This window comes from Meles meles, chromosome 14 (genome assembly GCF_922984935.1).
Source record: "Meles meles chromosome 14, mMelMel3.1 paternal haplotype, whole genome shotgun sequence".
NCBI classification, from domain to species: domain Eukaryota; kingdom Metazoa; phylum Chordata; class Mammalia; order Carnivora; family Mustelidae; genus Meles; species Meles meles.
Window position 1 is genome coordinate 39,020,538 of NC_060079.1, and position 14,809 is coordinate 39,035,346.

General features: G+C 40.0%; 1 protein-coding gene across 2 annotated transcripts in view; it reads right to left on the reverse strand.

Moving 5' to 3' along the window:
• Nucleotides 1-4,851: 4,851 nt before the first annotated feature.
• The window catches only part of DIAPH3 (diaphanous related formin 3), a 512,673-nt gene continuing 502,715 nt past the window's right edge, over nt 4,852-14,809 (reverse strand). For both annotated transcript variants that reach the window (XM_046028127.1, XM_046028128.1), the window contains one exon: nt 4,852-7,686. In XM_046028127.1, the coding sequence (XP_045884083.1) occupies nt 7,424-7,686 (263 nt within the window). In that variant the 3' untranslated portion in view covers nt 4,852-7,423. The remainder of the gene's footprint in view (nt 7,687-14,809) is intronic.

Consider the following 14,809-nt stretch of genomic DNA (forward strand, 5'->3'; position numbering starts at 1 on the left):
TGGGGTTGGCTTTCCACTTCCTTGGGCAGGAGCTGCTCTGGAGGGGGTCGCACATGACCTAAAATTAGCCAATACATTTTCTTCAGGCTTTTTTCAAATTGCTGTCTCTGGTTGGGTCTTGGAGTGAGTAATAGAGTACCCTGACTCTTTAAGGGCAGATTTTCTCTTTCTTAGAGACCTCATGCTGTTCAGAATTAAGCACTACTGATTTTCAAAATGGAAATTATGAGGGCTCATCATCCTAATGCACATCCCCATGGGGGGGATAGGTCTTATGTGGCTCCCATGTGGGGCTTGATCCCTCTGCTCCTCAGGGAGGATGTCCTGTCTGAGCTATCACTCCTATTTGTGCATCACTGTGCTGGGAATTTTGTTCACAACTGTGTCTCTGCTTCACTTACCCATCTCAACATCGCTCTTTATATCTTTAGCTGTGGAATAGCTGTTCTGCTAGGCTTGGGTTGTTTTGAGTGAATTGCTCTCTAAGTATTTGTAGACTTGATGTGTCTGTGGCAGGAGGTAAGTTCAGGATCCTCCTACTCTGCCATCTTCCCAAATCCTGAGATATACTCTCCTTATACCCATTGTAAAAGGCAAAGGTATGTTTAGGAATATTGAACTTTTATGGTTAGGTTCCATTATTTTTCACTTTATGGGGAGATTTGTTTTTATTCTTTTTTTATTAACATATAATGTATTAATTGGCCCAAGGGTACAGGTGTGTGAATCTCAGGCTTACACATTCCAAAGCACTCATCATAGCACATACCTTCCCCAATGTCCAGAACCCAGCCACCCTATCCCTCCCCCAAGCCACAGCAACACTGTTTGTTTTGTGAGATTGAGTCTCTTATATTTTGTCTTCCTCCTGATGTCATTTTGTTTCATTTTTTTCCCTCCCTACCCTCCATTATCCCCGACCCTGCCTCTCAAATTCCTCACGAGAGAGCATATGATGATTGTCGTTCTTGGATTGACTTATTTCGCTTAGCATAATTCTCTAGTTGCATCCACGTCATTGCAAATGGCAAGATTTCAGTTTTTAATGGCTGCATAGTATTCCATTGTATATATATACCACCTCTTCTCTATACATTTATCTGTTGATGGACATCTAAGTTCTTTCCATAGTTTGGCTATTGTGGACATTGTTGCTATGAACATTTGGGTGCACATTCCCCTTCAGGTCACATTTTATCTTTAGGGTAAATACCCAGTAGTGCGACTGCTGGTTTGTAGGGTAGTTCTATTTTCAATTTTTTGAGGAACTTCCACACTGTTTTCCAGAGTGGCTACACCAGCTTGCATTCTCACCAAGAGTGTAGGAGGGTTCCCCTTTGTCCGCATCCTTACCAACATGTCATTTCCTGACTAGTTAATTTTAGCTGTTCTGACTTGTGTGAGATGGTATCTCATTGTGGTATTGATTTGTATTTCCCTGATGCCAAGTGATATTGAGTACTTTTTCAAGTGTCTGTTGGCCATTTGGATATCTTCTTTGCAGATATGTTCTTATAATTCTTTGTATTTCTTTGGTGTTGCTTGTGATCTCTCCTCTTTCTTTCATGATTTCATTTATTTGGGTCCTTTCTCTTTTCTTTTTGATAAGTCTGGCCAGGTGCTTATCAATCTTATTAATTCTTTCAAAGAACCAGCTCCTAGTTTCGTTGATTTGTTCTACTATTCTTTTGCTTTCTATTTCATTGATTGCTGCTCTGATCTTTATTATTTCTCTTCTCCCGCTGGGTTTAGGCTTTCTTTGCTGTTCTTTCTCCAGCTCCTTTAGGTGTAGGGTTAGGTTGTATACTTGAGATCTTTCTTATTTCTTGAAAAAGGCTTGTGTTGTTATATACTTTCCTCTCAGGACCACCTTTGCTGTGTCCCAAAGATTTTGAACAGTTGTGTTTTCATTTGTTTCCATGAATTTTAAGAATTCTTCTTTAATTTCCTGGTTGACCCATTCATTCTTTAGTAGGATGCTCTTTAGCCTCCATGTATTTGAGTTCTTTCCAGCTTTCCTCTTGTGATTGAGTTCTAGTTTCAAAGCATTGTGGTCTGAAAATATGTAGGGAATGATCCCAATCTTTTGGTACTGTTGAGACCTGATTTGTGACCCAAGATGTGATCTCTTCTGGAGAATGTTCCATGTGCACTAGAGAAGAATGTGTATTCTGTTGTTTTGGGAAGGTATGTTCTAAATATATCTGGGATGTCCATCTGGTCCATTGTGTCATTTAAAGCCTTTATTTCCTTGTTGATCTTTTTCTTAGATGATCTGTCCATTTCAGTGAGGGGAATGTTAAAGTCCCCTACTATTACTGTATTATTGTTGATGTGTTCTTTGATTTTGTTATTAATTGGTTTATATAATTGGCTGTTCCCATATTAGGGGCATAGATATTTAAAATTGTTAGATCTTCTTGTTGGACAGACCCTTTTAGTATGATATAGTGTATTTCCTCATCTCTTATTATAGTCTTTGGCTTAAAATTTAATTGATCTGATATAAGGATTGCCACCCCAGCTTTCTTTTGATGTCCATTAGCATGGTAAATTGTTTTCCACCCCCTCACTTTAAATCTGGTGGTGTCTTTGCATCTAAAATGAGTTTCTCGTAGAGAGAATATTGGTGGGTCTTTTTTTTTTCCCCACATCCATTCTGATACCCTATGTCTTTTGATTGGGGGCATTTAGCATATGTACATTCGGGGTAACTATTGAAAGATATGAATTTAGTGCCATTGTACTGCCTGTAAGGTGACTGTTACTGTATATTGTCTCTGTTCCTTTCTGGTCTGTTACTTTTAAGCTCTCTTTTTGCTTAGGGGACCACTTTCAATCTTTCCTGTAGGGCTGGTTTGGTGTTTGCAAATTCTTTTAGTTTTTGTTTGTCCTAGAAGCTTTTTATCTCTCCTTCTATTTTCAGTGACAGCCTAGCTGGATATAGTATTCTTGGCTGCGTAATTTTCTTTTAGTGCTCTGACTATACCATTGCACCATCCTTTCTGGCCTGCTAGGTCTCTGTTGATAGGTCTGCTGCCAATCTAATATTTCTACCATTGTATGTTACAGGCTTCTTGTCTCGACCTGCTTTCAGGATGTTCTATCACTAAGACTTGTAAGTTTTACTATTAGATGACAGGGTGTGGACCTATTTGTATTGACTTGAGGTGGGATTTTCTGTGCCTCTTAGATTTTGATGCTTATTCCTTTTGCCATATTAGGGAGATTCTCTACCATAATTTGCTCCAATATGCTTTCTGCCCCCCTCTCTTTCTTCTTCTGGGATCCCAATTATTCTAATATTGTTTCATCTTGTGGTATCACTTATCTCTCCAATTCTCTCCTTGAGGTCCAGTAGTTGTCTGTCTCTCTTTTTCTCAGCTTCTTTATTCTCCATCATTTGGTCTTCTATCTCACTAATTCTCTCTTCTGCCTCATTTATCCTCGCAGTAGGAGCCTGTTTTTTTTATTGCACCTCATTAATAGCTTTTTTGATTTCAACGTGGTTAGATTTCAGTTCTTTTATTTATCCAGAAAGGGATTTCTCCAGAAAGTGATTTTCTAGTCTCTTCCATGCTTTTTTTCAAGCCTAGCTTGCACCCTGATAATTGTCATTCTAAACTCCAGTTCTGACATATTACTAATGTTCGTATTGATTAGGTTTTATGGGGAGATTTGGATGCAGTTTTGAAATGCCATCCAGTGTTGTGGTTCTTTGGCAACATTGTATGTTTTTGCTAATGCGTAACTCTTAGAGCAAAATGGTGTCAGAGTTTGGCCCTAGTACACATTTTAAGACACTCTTGCCTGGAAAGGACAGGTAATAACTACTTTTAACAATTAACTAGACAAAACTGAGTATTGTTACACTGCTAGATTTCAACCAATGGACTTCAAGAATTTTAATAATATGAAGAAAAAGAATATGAATGCCCCTGAGTTTCAGTCAAATTAGCTTTTTATTTTTTAGGACCTGTTACTTTCCAAAAGTTACATAGTCAGTACAAAAGGTTGGCACAAAAGTAGCCATGAAATATGCTCCCAGCCCACCTGTGGTTACCATAAAGGAGAGTTTAATATGATGAAATATAGCATAGATATAGCCTAAATGATTTAGTTTTTAACTAGGAAACTCAATGTTTTTGATATAAATTATTGAAATGTCTACTTCTTCATATAAACTTTGATATAGTTTTTTGAATATTTAAATATTAACAAAGGATATACATGCATATAGGGTAGTACACTCCCTGCCTCCACTTCTGGTTTAACTCTTCATGCTTTCAGTTATTTGTGGTTCAACAATAATCTGGAAGCAGAGGATCCTCCTTTTGACATAAGGTCAGAGGTGAATAACAGCCTAACACTATGTCTGTGTCCTTCCCCTCACTTCAAATCATCAGGGAGGCATTTTATCCTCTCACATCACAAAAAGAAGGATAATGATAGTATATTATGATCACACTATGATTTTTTTTAAAGATTTACTTGAGAAAGAGTGAGGGAGAGTGAGTGAGGGGAGGGCAGAGGGAGAGAAACTCAAGCAGACTCTGCTGAGCATGAAGCCTGACATGGGGTTCAATCTCATAGCTCTGAGCCAAAATCAAGAGTTAGATGTTCAGGGGCACCTGGGTGGCTCAGCGGGTTAAAGCCTCTGCGTTCGGCTCAGGTCATGATCCCAGGGTCCTGGGATCAAGCCCCGCATCGGGCTCTCTGCTTGGCTGGGAGCCTGCTTCCTCCTCTCTCTCTCTCTGCCTGCCTCTCTGCCTACTTGTAATCTCTATCTGTCAAAAAAATAAATCTTTAAAAAAAAAAAAAGAAAAGAAAAAAGAGTTAGATGTTCAACTGATGGGGCCACCCAGGTCCCCCTACGTTATTTTGATAGAGGATACATTCAACTTTTATTACAGCATATTATTAAAATTATCCTACTATTAGTTACTGCTGTTAATCTCTTACTGTGCCTAATTTAGAAATTAAACTTTGTATAGGAAAAAGCAGAATATATATAAGGTTTGGTATTATCGGCAATTAGGCATCCCCTGAAGATGATGGGGGAGGGCGGGGAGAGATGGGATGTGCTTTATGATTAGATTGCTTCCCTTATTTTTAAATCACTTCAATTATTTGACTGGGAAAACTTATTAGCAGGTCTTTGCTTTTGGAGAACTCAGTGATCATTTAGTTTTCTGTGTCTTTTTGCCAAATTCTCTATAGTGACCAGAGAGGGGTTGAGTATTTGGGGTTTGTCACTGGCCTGGGTGGAACATCTTCATCACAGGTGCTGAGCTGTGTTTTCGCTTCAAGTTGACCTGCTTATTCAAATGTATAGACTGTTTGCTCAAAAACATGAAATTGTATCTCAGTGTCTGCCCTCCAATTAAAAGTCATCACTATAGTTCCCAGCTACGGTTGGCTAAAGGAATATTGAGTTTTTCATAAAACCCTAATCGTACCCTCTCACCTACTGTTGAAGGCACATATATCAGTGAAATCTCTGCGGAAGCACTTGACTGTTTCTTGGTTGGCTTTTACCGCTGTGAACTCTTTAGCTGTGGAGAGGAAAATAAAAATCATGGTCCCCTATTCGGGCCTGCTCAGACTCCTGTCAGTGATGGTGAGAGAGTGGGTTGCTAAGCTGCAGGAGGCCAGCCCCCGCTGGTGCTCTGCTAGCTTCGGGCTCCTGGTCCTCCTGCTAGGTGGTTGTCCTTCGGCTCCTGCAGACAGATGCTCTGGGGCCTGACGGTTCCAGCGTAGGCCTGGCCTGCATTTCTCTGCTCCTGGGGGTCTGTGTCATCTTCACTTCCCTTTACTTGCCAGGTTGCTGCTCCCGAGTGGCTGCTCCCTGGCCCCAAGTTTCTGGAGTGTTGACCTGCCACCCGGTATGTCCAAACTATCTGGTTGGATTTCAGCTTTGTCTCTGAAAAACCCCAGTCTTTGCAGAATCACATGAAGAACTGACAGCCAGCATTCTTTTATTTAGCTTCTTTTCTTGTCATTAGGGTCCTGTCTGCTAAAATGTGTCAATGTCCTTCACCTTTCTGAGTTTGAGGATTTGTTCTCAGGAAAATATGCATTTTGTCCTCCAGTTGCAATTCCTATTTCAGCAATGCATAGGAGAACAATTTCTTCCTACACAGGCTGTGGATAGCACCATTCCCCAATGTCTGTAAATGGGGCCTGGTTCATAGTTCTAATTAATTAACTTTATTAACTTGGAGCTGAAAGGAGGTGGCAACTTAAACAAGGAAATAAAAAGCAGTGGACCTCACAAACTGGTTCCACATAACTGCTTTTTAACTGAAGGTAAAAGAGCAGTCATTTACTTACTGCACATAATAAAGCCAAATAGATGCTTAGATAGACGGCAGAGCACAGTCAAGTTACAGCTTATCCACAGAATATGCTAACTGCAAAAAAAAAAAGCCCCAATTTTTTTTCACTTAGTGCAAGTAGCAAGTTTTATTTTCTTGACTATAGAATTAAGAGTTAATGTGATGCCCCAAATGAGGTAAAATTGCAACATTTGCATAGGAAAACCTTCCTTGACACACTTTAGATCTTTGTTAAACTTACTGATTGTCAGATCAAAGAAACTGCAATTTCAAGTTTGTTCACAGAAAAAAAAAATAATCTGTTACTTGGGAAGTTTCAAAATGGCAATTCTATCCCAGAGTCACAATTACCAAGGGAAAAATTCTCTCTCAGTTCAGACTTTGGGCAGCACTGTAATATCATATATATCCTCTTGATACAGAAGCAGGTGTGTTTTACAGAAAGTGCATACATTCTTAGTACATCATTTTTGGATATGTGCCCAATGGCCTTATAGTCTCTTACAGGGTCTAATGAACACGAACTCAACAATGATAGCAATGAGCTTACATGCATTTCCTCACAGCTCTCTTACATTCCATTTTGTTTCTGATGCTACATTGATAGCTTGAAGATCCAATGAAAGAGAAACTTGGACCCATATAAACAACATGCATGGGATTTGTATATACATATATGTATATATATCAAGAGTTGACACCGATGATTTGAGATTCATTAATGCTGAGAACAGTACAGTAAAAACTATAGTGACTTAGAAAAATGGTATTTTCTTCAGGACACATTGCTGAACACATGGCCACCTACCTGTTTTCTAAAGCATTATGTATAATTTCACCACCAAATATAGAACACATGAATACCAGGAGACAGGAAAAGCATTAAAACCCATTACCATCTTGAATAAGCTAAGACCTCAAGTACATAGAAAAAGCACTGCAATCATGTTATTTAGCTTTATTTTTCTAATATAGACCATAATTTAAACTATATAAAGTCACCTATATAAAAAGCAATTTTTTTCAAGTGGTATTGCTTAGAGCATGGTTTTATATTTGGCTTAATCATTTTTTACCAGTTTAATTTATAAAGCTCGTAATCTTGCCAGCAGGGCTTCAACTTCGGGAACAGATTCGTTTTTAGAAACAGAGCCAAGAAGTTCCATTTCCTTTTTTCTGTTGCTTTCTACATTATAGGCTTCCTTCTTCTCAACTGCCTTGATCCTCCCTGTAGACGTATGAGTGTCTAGATTATAATTAAGCTCCTTGGCGACTGGAGTCCTCGTTGAGTTGCAATTGATATTGTAGTGTGAACGTGACCCTTCTGTCAAATGCACTTTCTGATTTTCTACAGTAAGGAAGAGAGAAACAGAAACTTATCACTGTGATAAGGAAGGACTATGAACATTATGAAACATTAAAATAATTATTCTCAAGTCCTCTTAAAATATTCAGAGAAAGGTAGGTTGGAAATAAATACATGTAGTTTAAGAATAAGGTATAAATAGACAACCCTTTCCTTAGCATCCATGCTGATGTCCTTCTGGTCTCTGCTCAAATGCTCTACTAAGCAGAGAGGCCTTCTAGGACCATTCAACAGAAAGAGCACCGCCCCTTTCCATCACACATTTACCCCTCTTCATAGAACTCCTAACTACCAGACCAATCATATACCCGTTTACTGGTCCACTGTCTGTCTCTTTACTAGGATGTGAGCTCCAAGATGACAGGGACGTTGTTCTAAATACCGTTTCAACGCCAGGGACTAAAACGGCCCTGGGGCAAAGTGGTGCTCAATATGTCCTGGGTAAGGAAATCCTCTCCATACTCTAGGACCCAAGATATGCATTACTGGAATAATAATGAGATTTTTTTTTTTTCTAAAACTAAAACAGAAAGGAAAGTTTTTTTACTAGGTCTTTAAAAACTCAATGATTTCCTTCAAAAGTAATACTGCATTTGGCAGGCAAATTAAACCTTCCTAGCAAATCAAAACTATGGCCTATTCCATCAAATATACACACATATATTCACAGACTTGTATACATATGCACACATGTATTCTTTTATTGATAAGTGACACTGAGCCCGGTGTGGAGGGCTGGAAGGGGAGAGTCGCAATAGCTCTGGACTGATGGCTCTGACTGATTGACTTTCACAGGGAATGCTGGATTTTCTTTTAATTAACTGACTGGCCTATCGCACAACCTTATGAGTTATTAGACCTCCAGCTGTTAAAAAACAGACACCCTCAATATTCATGTAACCTTGAACAGGGCTTGAAAATGGCTTCAACAAACTTGACATGACATTTAAAGTTTTTTGGTTATTCGCTGAGAGATGTTCCATTATCCCAATAGTAATGACTTTGGAGCACAAGCAGTCACTCATGACAGTGTGTTTTATGTGAGTGCTGAAAATTCCAACCAAAAACAGCTTGTACATTAAAAGGTGGCTGCTGAAGATATTTACTGCCCTGTCATTTCCTGACCAGGGGCTTCCAGTGATGGATGAGTATTTTACACACTTTCCTGGACAATCTCAACAAATTTTAGAAGTATGATCACCTTTTAGCTGTTGGAAGAAAATAAATACAGTTTTCCTATCACCTCCTCTATCAGGTGGCCAATTGTTACTCAAAAATCAAAATCTAACAGAGCACTGATTTTCTTAGAGCTGTTTATGCTTTATAATTTATAATGTACATATTGTGTTTGCAGTAAAGAGGACAGAGGTCATAGTATTCCTGCAGTTCCCATGACTGTGCAAATTTATTATTATTTCTTTTTTATAGTATCTACCCTCCTGTCCCCAGAATGTCTGAGAACTGCATTTGTAGCTAAGTGGAAATCTTTGGTCAGCTTACTGCTCCTTTCCCCCAGATGCTCCTGTCTTTTCTTGTCATTTGATTTCTGGTAAACGACTTTATCAGGAGGATGTCGCCAATGAAGTCGCTGGTATTCTGATGCTGGGCAACTCTAGCTCCAGCTGTGATGGTAAAGGCAACACTAAGTTGGCTGAAATATGGGTGCATCATAGACACAAAGTATTCCATACCTTCTCTGGCTATGAATGGTTCAAACCCAATTGCATATGTGGCAAAATGAAAAAAGAGCATGGGATTTTGAGGACTGAAATCCACACTTCTGCTTGGCTTTAGCAAGTTAAACTTTGTGTCTTAGGTTCTAATAATCAACATCAAAGAGTAGTTGTGAGAATTAATGCAACCAATGTGGGTAACACTAGCTTCAAGATACTTGTTTTCCCCTTCTATAAAAGCTGCGGCTGCTGCTGCCTTTTTTTTTAAGATTTTATTTACTTAAGAGAGAGAAGGAGCAGTGGGGAGGGGCAAAGGGAGGGAGAGAGAGAAAAGCAGACTCCCGCAGAGCAAGGAGCCTGATGGGGCTCTATCTCAGGACCCAGAGATCATAACCTGAGCTGAAGGCAGATACTTAAACGGTGGAGCCACCGACGCACCCACCTATAAAAGCTTAAGGGATGCATCTACCACCCAAAGCTGACCGTTCTGACTTTCTGGTGACTGTACCGGTGAGGCCTGAAATATCATTTTATTAATAGCTTGCATTTATATAGTACCTTTATTTATAACGCACTTGTTGCACTCTAACCATTACCACCCTCATTTTATAGACTGAGAGGTAAAAGCAAAAGGTTAAGGCATTTGGTTAGACTCAGTTACTGAGTAAATCAGTGGCAGAAGCCAAATGCTGTCTCTAGAGATACTAAGGCTGTCTTAAACAAATTTGAAAAGCTTTTTGCCAAAGAAAAGTGCTAAGTAATTCCAAGCTAAGTTTCACAATAATCATATCCTGTACTTATACCTCAAAATGCTTTCTGTCACATTTAATTTTCTCAATAACTATGTAAAGCAGATCACAGACCCATGTAAACTATCTCAGTACAGTATGTCCAAGGTCATACATGTGCTCCTTTTCTTTCTGGGTCTTACTGAAATTTCTGACAGTGAATTTCAAGTATGACCTTACTACTACTGCAATTTCCTTGTCCATTCATTCTTCCATTCTCCTAGACAAATATTTCACACCTTCTCCTTTCTTATCAAATGTCCAACGTCTTCTCCTACGCTGTCATTTAACTCGCTCAGAGAAACAATCAGAAAAGAACTCCCATAAGATTCCACCCGCCTCCGATATCTACTCACTGCATATAGACTCCTTCCCTCCTCAGGATCTCCTGTGCTCCCCTCTAAGACAAACCTTCACAGTGAGTACCACATCCTACTGTCATTTGTTCAAGGACATCCCTCTGGCAGCTGTTGTCTTTTCTCTATAGAAAGGTTTCCTTCTTCATGTGATCACTCCCCTCAGCATACAAGTATGTTGTAATAACCCCAATCTTTAGAGAAAAAAAAATGTATTTGACTCCACATCCTCCATTTACTACCTCAATTGTTGACTGCCTTTATAGCAAAACATCTCAGAATAATTTCCCATTCTTACTGTCTCAGTTCCTCTCTTCCTATTTTTCTCTTGAACCCACTCCAATCATGCTTTTGACCCTTTACTCCTCTGAAACAGCTCTTGTCAAGGTCACTAATAAACTGTGTGTTGCTAACAGCAAGGACTGTATATCCACTTGGATATTTTAGTCCTTCACTCAGTCTATGCCAGATCCAAGGATGAAATGCCTAGCAGAACCGGGCTTTTCTTTAACTGTTGGCTCTTTGAACTTCTTTGGAGGCTTAGGTGGATAACACTGGGCGGGTCAACGCCTGCAAGAGCTTTTCCACCCTTTTAAGGAAACTCCAAATATTATTTTGTTCCTGTAGCATGCCCACAGATAAGAGAAAAACCAAGCTGGCATTTAACTCCTCTGTGGTTTCAGGTGGAGAATCTTTTATGAGAAGCGACAGACAAGATGACACAAAACAGAGCGGCCATTCCTGAAACAACCAAAGAAATGAAAAAGAAAGTGCTCCAGGGCTTCTTTAAGACTGAACTTAGAGTTCTTCGATAACAGCTCTTCACTGCAGCCCTCACATTTATCTCTCCACACCTCAGTAGTCTCCAAGTGGGAGACTATTGCAGTTTCTTTTTCTTCACTTTGTTCCCAGTCACGGGAGTCCCAAACTGTGGAGCTGAGGAAGTTTCATCTCAAATTGCAAAGCTGATAAAGTTGAGATGGAGAAGTCTCCCATCCCAGTGCCACTAGCCACAATGTTTACAGGTAGAAGGAAGCTCCCAGGCGGGAGGCTGGTTCACTTTTATTATAATGCTGGTTCAAAGCCAGGTGGCTTTTGCCATTACTAGTAAACATCAGCTATTGGTGCCTTCGTGTGGGCTGACCTATAGATACAAATTCCACACAAAAACATGCACTTGGTTTCTAAATGGTTCGCTTCAAATATTGGGGGATGGTACAATGCTTTAAGTTAGAGAGAACTCAAATCGTAATTTGAAGCCAGTGGGCTCACTGCCTTTTCCCAAGAAATTAGAACGTTCCAAATACAAGATGACACACTTGGGACACTTTCAATGAAAGATAAGCCTGGGGTATCAAAAAAAAAAAAAAAAAAAAAAAAGACTTTTCTATATCCCACCAATTCAAATCCCTGCCAGTATACATTCTTAAATGGAAACTAAAACATATTAAGCAAAGCAGAATGGTTGCTTAACTCTCCAGAGAGAGGAGGGTTGTGCTATTATTTTATGAATCAAATCCAGGGCTTACAAGATATTAAAATGGATGTTTGTGAAGGGAAGTATATCTAGGACTATGGCCAATACCCAGGACCAGTGGTGATTATGGTACAGATGGCAAGGACCAGCTGCTATTCTTAGCAGTAGGTCAGTAAGGGAATCTAATCCACACATCTTGTTTCTAAGTTTCTGTGGAAATAAACTATGGAGATACATGCGATTTTCCTTTAAGACAAAGAAAAAAAAAACCCCAAAATCCTTATTTCAGTTTAATTCCTCAAATGATTCTTATTCTAAGAATTGATTCTGGAGTCCCACATGGGCTTCTCCCCCCACCGTCCCCCACCTGCTATAACTGCATGAGAAGTTGAAACCTGTTGAAAAGTTGAATGGCTCTTAAATACAGAGAAACCCCTGGACTTAAACATGAGAATAAAAACCTTCAACTAGATTTAGGGCTGGATCCCACATGACCTTTGGCAGACTAGAGATGTGGATGACAACTAAACAAACAGAACAAAGCCAAAACAAAAACACCTACCATTCTGAGCTCATTTCGCCCTTGTTTCCCCCAGTAACACAGGAAGCTAGGAAAGTTGCTGACAAGAGAGTAAACATAAAGGGACATGACTAGGCCTCCAGATGAGGAACTTGTCCAGCCAACAGTTGTTATGCTTAAGCTAAGACCAGGCTGAGGCCCTGGCTGATGGCCCTTGGGGAAAACCCTCTCAGCGGCAGGAAATCTCAGTTATGGTTTCGAAAGAGGTATTATTCCCTTTAAGTCCGTATTGATCCCTCCTCACATTGTGGTTCTAATGGGCACTGGCTTCTTCTTTTTTTTTTTTTTTTAATATTTTATTTATTTATTTGACAGAGAGAGAGAGATCACAAGTAGAGCAGCAGGCAGAGAGAGAGGGGGAAGCAGGCTCCCCGAGGAGCAGAGAGCCCGATGTGGGGCTCGATCCCAGGACCCTGAGACCATGGCCTGAGCTGAAGGCAGAGGCTTAACCCACTGAGCCACCCAGGCGCCCCTGGGCACTGGCTTCTTAGAAGTGCCAGCTCTCAGGTGAAATATAAAATTGAGCTCCTGCCTTTTGTGGTCACTGGTGAGCCTGTGGCAGCTGTGACAGGAGGAAGAATACAAGACTCCGGTGTCCTAAATTGACTGCCTCTGTTCAGCCTTCCCGAAGTTTGGTCTCTTTTCCCCATTTTTTTTACCTTTTGCTCTTAACTATTACTTTGACCTACTAAGTAGCTGTTTGTTTCACCCCAGAAATGGCTTTACTTTGGTGTGAGGAAGAAATAACCCATAAATATAATTTTTAAAGCACTACTGGGTGTACATGATAGTAAAGCGTGTGACAAATATATGTTTTTAATCTATGCAATAACTGAAGTTAGTGCGGCCACCAGCAGCCCATCTCCCTGTGGTTCTCCTTACTGTTGATTTACTGATGCTATAAATAATTGTCTTCCCTTAGTTTCATTTTGCTGTTCATTTTACCTTTTGTATTGAAAATGTGTAAAAATGACAAAAAGAGCCAAAGGGCATTTTGTATACAGTCAGAATCTTTTGGGAGTGCCAAGAGACTCTTCTGGAAACCCATTACATAAAAACAAAAAACAACAAAGCAATTACTCCCCCAATTCAAAAAAGACAAAGAGAATGATAAAAGGTATCTGAATAGAGGAAATAATTGACACTTGTTAAAGAAACATGTACAAAATGGAGCCGCTTGTGCTGAGCCCCATGTCACCAAGCCATGACTTTTTATCTAACCAAACTGCAGTTTAAGCCTCACCCAGGAACATAATTAAAGGTTACCAATCAAGCTGGAATTACCTGACCAACAAAGTTAGGTAAACTGCCCAATCGATCCTTTCTTCTCCTTTCAAAGGATTATGACCTTGCCTGAAATAATATACCCTTTTCTCACCTCACCCCCTTTCAGCCTATAAAAGTCTTCTATTTCTTACAGCTCCTTGAAGCTCCTTACTCTATGTTAGATGGGATGCTGCCCGATTCATAAATTTCTGAATAAGGCCAGCTTGATCTTCACATTTACTCAGTTGAATTTTGTTTTCGAATAGATTTAGTGGCAGCAATGGGATATGAAGCTAACTTTTGGGAGCTTTGGAAACCACCAGAAACACAGGAATGGTACCCATGAATGTTTTTTGAGTTTTTTCCTTGCCATTTCTGAGGGCTCCAAGTTCCTCTTGGTTCTGACTTCAGCTCTTGCGTTGAGTTTCTAATCTAATTGGGTTTCTAGTCAGTTAGACATTGGGAGCATCTAGCTGGTAGTGTAGGCCACAATTCTTATTTAATTGGAGGGAACTCCTGGCCCTTGATTCAGTCCCCAAATCCACATGGGAACTCTTAGTGGGAGTAAGCAGTTCCCCAGTTATGTGGCGCCCCCAGTCACCATTTGTTGAAGTCTGATGCTTTAGTACTTCCCCTGGTCCAAGGTTCCATGGTGGGAACAATAGTGGCCACACAGGGGCTTTTCTTGTCTGGGCTGCAGCAACATATTTTGGTTACTGCTGGTGTATTAAGATGCACACATTTGTCTGTCTTGTTTAGTAGTAGCCTTTATCTACACAAAAGGAGTCTGGGAAGCAACTTCAAAATTGGCAAGGAAAGATCTAGCATTTAAAGCTGTTACAGTTCTTGCCACCTAACCTAAAGACTCATGTTAGGATAAGTTGGTCATGGGACAGGTCAGGTTGACCGGTTGAGGTTGTCACTGGACAACCTCAATTTCTGTGTAGTGAGGTACACAGCAAACA